This window comes from Elephantulus edwardii, unplaced genomic scaffold (assembly GCF_000299155.1).
Source record: "Elephantulus edwardii isolate Elephantulus edwardi_28Jun2011 unplaced genomic scaffold, EleEdw1.0 scaffold00002, whole genome shotgun sequence".
NCBI classification, from domain to species: Eukaryota; Metazoa; Chordata; class Mammalia; order Macroscelidea; family Macroscelididae; genus Elephantulus; species Elephantulus edwardii.
The window spans coordinates 32,545,523-32,555,576 of record NW_006399752.1 but is presented as its reverse complement, the minus strand read 5'-3'; the positions used below and the strand labels follow the sequence as shown (position 1 = coordinate 32,555,576).

Below are 10,054 nucleotides of genomic sequence, written 5' to 3'. Positions count from 1 at the left end.
GGGCGCCTTGGTGGGCGTGCGCACCGTGGGCCGTGGGGTGCTCTCCTTCTTCCGGATGAACTCTGCGCATTGGAAGAGTGTGTGAGCAGAGGAACCTCCACCCTCCCCAACTCCCCCACCGCCCTCCAGCCTGTGCAGGTCAGGAGACTCCTTGTGCTGCCTTGGCGTCGACCTGGAGCTGGACTGCAGGGCACTCTTTCAATCATTCAGCAAACAGTTGCTGACAGTTGTTTGTGCCAATCAGGTGCTGGTTTAGGAGTTGCTGCCCTGCCCTCTCAGGGAGCTCGCCTCTCCCCACTATCCTCTCCCAGCAACTCCTGAGGCAGGGAATGAGAGGAGGGTCTCCGAGGGGTTTCAGAGGCTAAGAAGAGGGTTTCTGATTTACGGCTTTGTTGTTGTTTTGTGTGGGGGGGGGTGTCTACTCGAACTCATGGCGACCCCATGAACAGCTGATCTGAACCTGCCCCCTCCTGCACCACCCTCAGCCCCTGCCACGTTCACACCCACTGCTGGAGTCAGTGTGTCCATCGCCTCACTTAGAGCTTTCAGGGTGAGGAAACAGGCTCCAGATCACTATGCAAGCCAGACCTCCAAGGCTTGGGGGCAGAGCCATTAGGAAGCCCTGTGGTCAGTGTCCCCACAAAGCCACTGCGCCCACGTCCCTGGCACTGGGATGAAGGGAGGTCTCCAGTGCCCGGTGCCCAGGGAAGATGAGCAGTTTCCTGTTTCTCCTGCAGGACGAGGCCCTCAGGTTTGAGCAGCTCAACCACCGGGATAAACACCAGCTCAGCATGGCTTCACCCCACACAGACAGGCACTGGGCCAGGCCAGGGCTGAGGGTGCCCGAACCCCCAGAGCTGCTGGGCTTCTGTGAGTTGGGATATCCCAAACTCCCTCATGCTCCTCCCCACTTCAGACTTAAAGTGACTCTGACGGGGCCTGACGCCAGGTAGAGTGTACACTGAGGTGGGAGCACCGGGACCCGACCAAGATGTATTCTCTCTGGCCTGGGCGCCCACTCCCACTCCCCCAGCTGGGAAGGACCTGGGGTGCCCAGCGGGTCCCTCGCCATCCTTCCCACACTGTCCACATGGTGAACCCTGCCTTGTCACTCCTGTACCAACCCTGAGCCACTGCTCGCCGGGTCCTGCCCACAGTCCTCATTGCCCTGCATCACCACAGCGCCCACAGACACCTCTGCCATGGAGCGCTGGACACTAAATGACATCTCTGTCTGCACTGGCTAGGACAAGGCCCGCTGTCACTTCTCCCTGTTGCCCCAGCATCCAGCACAGAGCTTGCAATTAACAAAAGTGCCAGAAGCTACTGAATGAGTAAATGGAAAACTCACCAAGCCACAAAGCTTACTGAAGCCAGAACTGACTTCCAAAAACACTGAGCTCATCCCCAACCCTGCCTTCTTTCCCCTGGGGTGCCCGTCCTCAAAGACCAGCAACCTCACCTGCCCAGGTGCCTGGCCTCCTGCCTCATTCCCCCACCACACAAAGCCCACCAACTAGGGCTGTGTGGAGGTGCACTCGACCCACAGCTATTTCTTTCAGCCTGCACGGTAGTTTAAGAAACGTTGCACTAGCTGCAAACATGTTAAGACTGGAAGGTTGTACACATAACGTCTTTTGGAGGGAGACAACTGGGACCTCGTGTACATGGCTGGTGAGTACTTTCTGTATACAATACTCATCTTGATGGTGAATGCATGACAGATGAGGAGGATGGATGGATGGATGGATGGATGGATGCTGTTATGTGCCACTGAATTGACTACACCTCATAGTGACCCTATGCACAATGGCTCTTAACCTTGTCCTGTCCTGAGCCTCCTCACCATCTCCGACACACCTGACTCCACTGCCACAGTCACTGTGTCAATCCACCTCATCCAGGGTCTTCCTCCCCTGTGCTGTCCCTCTCCAAGGACTCTTCCCTTCTGGTGACATGCCAAAGTACGTGAGACAGACCTTCAAAACCCTTGCCTCCAAGGAACAACCTGGTTTCACCCTCCCCAGGACAAACCTATTTGTTCTCTTGATGGTCCATGGCATGTTCAATGCTCTTCTCCAGCACCACAACTCAAAGATGGAGGATAGAGAGATAAACAGACAAATACATGATGGGTGGATGGATAGATGAATGGATCACTGATGGACAGATGAAGGGGTAGAAGAATAGATAAATCGATGAATGATGGGATGGATATGTGGATGGAAGGATCACAGATGGGTGGGTGGCTGGACGGATGGATAGACATATGGACAGATGGAAGAATGATGAAAGGATGGGTACATCAATGGATAGATCGGTGGATGAGTGGATGGCATACAGATAGGTGAATAGATAACAGAGGAATGGATGGGTGGTAGGTAGATGGAAATACGGAGGATGGATGAATGGATGGATGACAGACGGACAGAAGATGGGTGAACGGATGACAGATGGATAGATGGATAGATGGATTTGTACATGGATGGGCAGAGAGATGGATGGATGCACGAGAGATGAACGCATGACAGATGGATGACCAGGTGAATGACAGACAGATGTACAGACGGATGGATGGACAGATGAATGCGTAAAATGATGGGTGGGTGGATGGATGGATGGTGTTCCTGTCTGGCAGCCAGGAGACCTGAGCACTGGGGTTTGCACCCACCTAGTGACAGCCAGAGTGGGTCCACTGGAGTTGCACATTCTCTCTGGTCACCCCAGACTCCCTTACAGGCATTTGTGGAATTTGCAAACTTGTCAAAACAGAAACATCTGTGGAAAGCCCAGCACCAGTGCCTCTTCTTCTAGGGACCCTTGTACTGGAAATTAGCAGTCTCCTCTGTCACACACATATACACTCAGTCCTCTGACCCTCCCAAGAACTCTGACCATAATGGACATGGGAAGCACAGGGAAGAAGTGGGCTGAGTGCTGTTACATTGTAAGGACTGCAATCAGCACCCGAAACAAAGTGTCCGTGAAGAGTTAACTCAAAATTAAAACCAATGTGCTCTGTAAACTGGAACGCAGATCTGTTCTGCAGACCTTCACCCCAGACACAATAAAAAAAAGAACATCAGTGAGACTGTGTCACCCTGGCACCAGCCCTTCCCCTAACCCTGGCTGTGACACTTCTGAGTGTCCTGCCTTGCTGAGTACTGCACACCCCACAGGGATAGACAGGGTGAAGTCCCCCAACTTTGAGTATGTGGGGTGTACTGGGGATAGACCAGGCACAGGAAGGAGGGTGGCCAGGAGGAGCCCCTTCATGTTGGAGGGGTGGGTGTGGGCTGCAGGAGCCCCTCCCCCAGCATCCCGGGCAGTGGGCACTTACTCTCTTTGGGCACAAACTGGATGAGACGGCTCTTCACCTTGACCTGGGCTGGCTGGATTTGACACTTGCCTGGTGGCGCCCTCCTGTGGACACACAGTTGTGAGGTCTCACCCTGCAGCCCATCTAAGCTTCTGTCTAGACTGTCCCCTCTCTGCACAGAGGCAGGAGGAGAAGGGCCAGTGTGTGGTCAGGTGACACATGACAATGGTGGCCAATTACAGCAACACCACTACCAGCTTCATGTCCCAGGAGCAGCGCCCCCGAAGACTGCACTGAGGGCTGGCACAGCCTTGGCCCTGGGGAGAGGGGCTGCCAGACAGGCCTGTAACCACTGCCAGGTTCCTTGCCTCCCTGGCCCCCACTCCCACGGTCTTGAGGAAGGGTCTCTCTCTCTCTCCTAGTGGTTCCTAAATTTCTTTCTGATGATGTAATCCAAGCAGCCTGAAGCCTAGAAAAAGCTGGGAGTTGTAAACTAAAGAGCAAAGCAGGGAGGAGAGGTCCTCCGGCCAAGGGATTGGTGTAAAGGTATGGGCTGGGTGAGCGAGAGAAAAGATTGTGAGAAGGTTGCCGGGGCAACGGACTGGGGCCCCCCTGGCATCTTTGAGGGACACACGCAATGAATGGAATTCCATTTTAATTAGCCCTTGGCTGTCACTCTGAGATTCTTTGAATGGAACCCATTCGAGGTCCAACTCCACGTGGGCCCAAGGCTCCAAGAAAGCTCCGTCAGCATCAAGAAAAACTGGGGAAATCAAGCCGGCTGCCCTTGGTTCCAACTCCTGGTGGCCTCGTGTGCTCCACGGCCTGTCCCAGGCTGGGAACTTTTGGGAACACACAGCCAGACCCTTCCCCCTAGAAGGATGGGTGGGACGGGGTTCAAACCACCAACTTTTCTGTCTGTACCAGCAGGGACTCCTCATCAGCACCCCAAGAGGGAAGCCTGGGCCCTGGGACAGCCCTGTGATGAGGGGTGGGCTCCAGAGGGCAGGCTGAAGGGAGCCCATGCGCACCCAGCTTCTGTCTAGGGAACACTTCTCAGACTCAGAGGGGGAGGGGAGGGCTTCCCCACGATGTGGCACGAAGGTCCTCACACTCGGACAGAGTATGCAGAAGGACAGGTGCCCTTGCTGGCGTTACTGTCGAGGCCGTGGAGCAGCTGCTGAGGCAGACGGGCCCACGCACAGCAGGACAAGGCCACCGGGTCCTGCACGGCCTCGCTCTGTCACTGTGTCTGAGCCCGTGCCGCACCCACCACATCAACTCAGCTCCCCAAGGGTCATCTTCTGCTGACCCTCCACTTTCCCAAGCCTGACATCCCTCTCCAGGAACCTGCCTCCTAAAAACATGCCCAAAGCATGAGAGACAAAGTCCAACCACACATGGTTCTAAGGAACCTTCTGGCTATACTCCTACCAAAACCGACAGGTTCAGCGCTCCCCCAGGCCATGTCACCGCCAGCCCTTCACCCGCTCCACGGTTCAAAGGCATCAGTTCTTTCCTCTTCCTTGTTCACCACACAGCTTTCACACCCCTCAAAGGGGACTGGATACCCTGTGGCTTGGCTTAGGAGCCTCTGAGTCCTCAAAGGGAAATCTCCGCTTTTGAGCACTTTCAAAGGTCTTTTCCAGTCCATTTGTTCAATGCAACAAATCATTTGGTTTCTTAACTGCTGCCTTCAGGGGCTTTACTGTGGACCCAGTGAAATCCTTGAGGCCTCCACCCTCTTCTCTAGTCCTTGATGCAACTTAGAGGCGATATGACGGGCAGTCAGGACCACCCCCTCTGTCCCACTCATCCACTCCTGCTTCCATCTTTTTATTCTCTAAGGGGACTGGTTCGGATTGAATTGGTTCCCTAAACCATGTGCTGAAATCTTAAGCCCAGTTCCTGGAAATAAGCGCATCTGAGAATGAGGTCATCGTCTATTGTGTTAACAGGTCATGCTTAACCTAATCATTTCTGAGTTCTACAAGACAACAAGACAGAGACACAGGGGGAGACAGATAAGCAGCATCAAGGCTCGCCACAGAGGCCAGGAGCAAGGAGAGAGAGGCTCGCGTCCCGAATCAGCACGGCCTACACCCGGATTTCAACTTCTAGCTTCCAGAACGGGAGGTAGTAAACGTCTGTTCTTGAAAGCCACCCACCTGTGGTACTTGTGATCCGACAGTACCACGTGGCTAAACCAGGACCTCTACACAATCTGCTGTAGGTACAAAGAGGCACACTCCAAAAGAGAAAGACACGAGGCGGTCGGAAGAGTCCAGGAAGGAGTCCAGCTGGCCTGGGGCTGGTCCGGCACGAAGGGCCAAGCAGAAGGGGCCTCGGTGCTGGCAGGACAAGGGGCAGCCGCCAGCCAGCACGGGCCTCAATGAGCTGGCGTGGCGGCCCACCAGGCGGTGTCTGGAATGGATTACGGGCTCCATCTACATGTGATTTCCTCAGTGGGACGGCTTTGAAAAAAACTGGAAAACACCTAAATGTCCAGTTAGGCGCAGTGACTCAGCAGAAAATGTTGTGGCTGTTAAAAATGGTCCCGTTGAGGGTTGTACTGCAATGTGGAAATGTTTACACTACATGAGGAGAAAGGAGCCTAGACGTTTGCTCTAATCACAACCCCATGTCAATCCTGGTGGCGTGCAGGCGGGTCTTCAGGAAATGAGGAACCAACGGAAGAAGTGCTTGTGTTTCTCTTGGGGAAAAATGCTCCATAATAATGAATATATTTGTACTTTGAAAACTAAAAGTGTTGTAAGCAAATTGTCTCAGATCAGAGGGGACTGAGGAGACATGACTAAACGCAGTCTGGCATCCCGGATGGGGTCCCGGAATAGAAAACAGTGTTAGAAGAAAAGCTGTGAAATCCTTAAAATAGAAGTGACCAAGAAAAGCAGACGCTGAGGTCAAGCTGACGCTGACGCAAGGCGCCCCCTCGTGTGCCAGGGCAGAACTGCTCCACGGAGAGTTCAGCAGCTGAATCGTCAGGCCTCGAAGTTGCCAGGCCTTTCTTCCTAGCTTCCTCTGGATGGACACAAACCACCAAACTTTCTCTTTATAGTTTCCCTCTTCAGTATTGCACCAACAGGGGCTCATTTTCAGTCACTCGCTATGCATCTGAGGGCTGGACAGTGAATAAGAATGAGAGAAGAAGAATTGATGCCTTTGAGCTGTGGTGTTGGAGAAGAGCCTTGAACATCCCATGGTCGGCCCAGAGAACGAACAGCTTATGTCCTGAAGAGGGTGCATCCAGCATGCTCCTTGGAGGTAAAGATGTTGAAGCTTCGTCTCAGTTTGGGCATGTTGCTAGAAGCACGTATTCCTTGGAGAGGAACATGATGCTTAAAAAAGTGGAGGGATGGTGAAGAAGAGGAAGTGGAGGGATGGTGAAGGAGAGGAGGACCTTCAACCAGGAGGGTAACCATGGTGACTGTGGCAATGGGCTCCAGTGTGTCAGAAACTGTGAGGATGGCACAGGACATTCCAGGGTTCTGATCTCTTCTGGGCTTACCGGGAGTCATACTGGACTTGATGTCATCTAACGAAAACAACTGTTAATAATAACTTAATACTTCCTTAATTTAGAGCTGTTCATAATCCCTTCATTAATCATGAAAAACTTCATTAAATATTCATGCTCATTGCTGTCAAGTGGAAGCCGACCCAGGCCCCCTCCCCTGGGTTTCCAAAGCTGTGAGTTGTGCAGGAGGAAGTTGTCCATCTTTCTCTCTCAAACTGTCAGAGAGACATGGTCTTTGGGTCAGCCGCACAATTCCTTGTGGACGACGCCACCAGAGCCCCTAATAATAATGTACTCGAATAGGGTCACTTCTTGATGCATGCGGACTGTTACCAAGAAACACCAAGTGACAGGAAAAGGACATCATGTTTCCTAAAGTCGAATCAGATCTATTACACATGAGGAAGGAACACTGGAGAAGTTCAATATCAGCAGTGAAAACTAGGCCTGGTGCTGACTGCAGAACAGACCATCAACTACTCATATGCAAATTCAAACTGAAGCTTAAGAAGGTCAAATCAAATCCACAGGATTCAAAATCGGACCTTGAGGCTATCCCACTGAATTTAAAAACCAACTCAGGAAGAGGTTTGAGGCCTTGAACATTAATGAATGAAAATCAGATGAGCTATGAAAGGATATTAAAAGTATAATCCACGAAGAATGGAAAAGGTCATTAAAAAAATAGATGAAGACCAAAATGGATCTCAGAGGATTCTGAAATTGCAGTACAGTACTGAGAAGTCAAAGCAAAGAAATCAAGATGTTAAAGAACAAAACAGAAAACTTCAAAGAACAGCATGGGAAGACAAAGCAAAGTATTATAATGAAATGTACAAAGAACTAGCATCCAAAAATCAAAAGGCCTGTACTCACTTGGCATTTTTTAAGCTAAAGGAACTAAAGAACAAATTCAAGCCTCAAGTCGCAATACTTAAGGATGCTGTGGGCAGAGCATTGAATGATACAGGAAGCATTAAAAGAAGCTGGAAGGAGTATACAGAGTCACTGTACCAAAAAGAATTGGCAGACATGGAAGAATATCAAGAAACAACAAATGATCACGAGACAATGGTGATGAAGGAGGAAGTGCAGGCTGCTCTGAAGGACTTGGCAAAAAATAAAACCCCAGGAATTGATGGAATCTCAACTGACATATTTAAACAAACAGATGCTGCCCAGGTTGTGCTCACCAGGTTATGCCAAGAAATCTGGAGGACAACTACCTGGCCAACTGTATTCCCATTCCAAAAAAAGGTGACCCAACAGAGTGTGGAAATGATTGTGCAGTATCACTCATGTGGCCAGGAGGGACCAGTCCTTGGAGAAGGACATCATGCTGAGAAAGGTGAAGGGACCGTATAGGAGAGGAAGACCCCGGATGAGATGGACTGTTAGAGTAACTGGGGCAAGGAGGTTGGTGTGTCGGAGTCAGTGAGTCTGGGTCAGGTCAGGGCAGGCTTCAGAGCTGCTGTACATAGAGTCATGGCGACTTGACTGTACATAATAACAAGAAGTAGACACATGGGAAACCAGGATAGAGATGGCTGACACAGAGCCAACGGCACAGGCCAAACACGGCGACAACAGTGAAGGTGTTGCAGAACCGGGCAGGAGTCCCATCTGCTGTCCGTGGACCAGCCAAGAGCACATTCAGCAACAGCAAAGTACAAGCTGTTAACATCTGGGAAGCGGAGCGGGGCTTCCACCGAGCTCTCGGGCCCGCCTCTGCAAACTGCAACTATCGTCACACTTAACATCACTTTTAAAGAAGGGGTAACAGGAGGGAAGAAAACGAATAAATAGATATTTATGGAGATGGCTGAAGGGGGAGGCACTGGCAATAAGGGGCTGCTTGTTAAAAACAAAATTTGCAGGAATGATGGGATGGAAAACGGATTCGCTTTTGCAAAGTTTCACTCAAATCATAACGAAAATCAAAAGACATTTCAACAGCATATCAGTATCCAGGGGTAGGGGCTCGGTGGTGCTGTAACTGAATGGTTGACCGTTCAACTCCCCCACCCCCACTCCCCCGTCAATCTTTGGGAGATGTAGAGACTGAATGAAAAGAAGCCCTGTGGGCCACCTCCCTGCGTCCTACACTGAGCCAGAACTGGCTTGACGGCATCAAGGGGGTTTGGGGTTTAGATGTTGGGGCTCTCCTGGGGTCAGTCAGATAGGAAGTGGAAGGATCATCATGTCCTTTCTTCCTTCATAAGACGTTCTTATTCCCTTGCAATGCAGACCACCTGCCCTTGTGGGTCCTTTGGAAGCTTGGAGTGGGTTTTCTGGGGTCAGTTCTGCTCAAGCCACAGCCAAGCACAGGCATATACCTGAGGCTCTGTCCTCCTTTGGAAAATGGTGCTGTGCAGGCAGCCTGGAGAAGCAGGTGTGTTCTGGAAATTGTGACATGTCCCTGACACCCTGTCATAGGCTCATGCGATCTCCTGAAAGTCAGCCCACCGGGGAGCCCTGGCCGCCCCCTTCCCATCACATTGGGGTTCATGCCGTGCGATCTGCATGGTGGCCACTCACAGTACAGTCCTCCTGCTCTAAGTCTGACCACCTGGGTCCTTTCTCACGCTCTCCCCAGCCCTGCGGTGTTCCGCTCTGGGGTCGGGCTGGCTCTGCAGGAACTCACAGGGGCCCGGCCTCCCTGGCAGGGGGCAGGCTGCCGGGCAGTCCCACATCCAGGTCTGGGGCTGAGAGTGTGGACTGGACGGCCTGGGAGCCCGGGTCAAGCCTGGGAAGTTGTGGTTAGGGGCCATGGAGTCAACTCTGACTCACAACGACCCTGTGAACAACATTCAAACTTGTCCTGTCCTGTGACATCCTCACAATCTCCCTCATGCTGAGACCCATGTCAGCGAAGGCTGCTTGGAGGTGGTGTTTCTAAGATAAGGATAAAGGTCTATGGCCAAGGGGTGAGCACCCAGTTGCCAGCTGCCCACAGGAACCAGGGCACGTGACTTCACTCCCTCACTTCCACATCTGCAAAACTGACAGCTGGGAAAGGTCACTGAGTTACAATCTGGAAGGTGCAGAACAGCACCTGGGACTCAGAAGTGGGGCAGGTGACAGGGAAAAGGGGAGGGCAGGAAGGATGTGGAGGAAAGACAGGACACGCACGGGAAGGACAGAGACACTGAAGGGGAGGGCAGGACACTGAAGGGGAGGGCAGGACACTGAAGGGG

General features: G+C 52.1%; 1 protein-coding gene across 1 annotated transcript in view; it reads right to left on the bottom strand.

Moving 5' to 3' along the window:
• Nucleotides 1–10,054, bottom strand: part of HHIPL1 (HHIP-like 1) — a 35,383-nt gene that overhangs the window by 523 nt on the left and 24,806 nt on the right. Inside the window, exons 8-9 of the mRNA XM_006879170.1 lie at nucleotides 3,341–3,423; nucleotides 7–62 (exon numbers count right to left, since the gene is read on the bottom strand). Of these exons, the coding sequence (XP_006879232.1) occupies nucleotides 7–62; nucleotides 3,341–3,423 (139 nt within the window). The remainder of the gene's footprint in view (nucleotides 1–6; nucleotides 63–3,340; nucleotides 3,424–10,054) is intronic.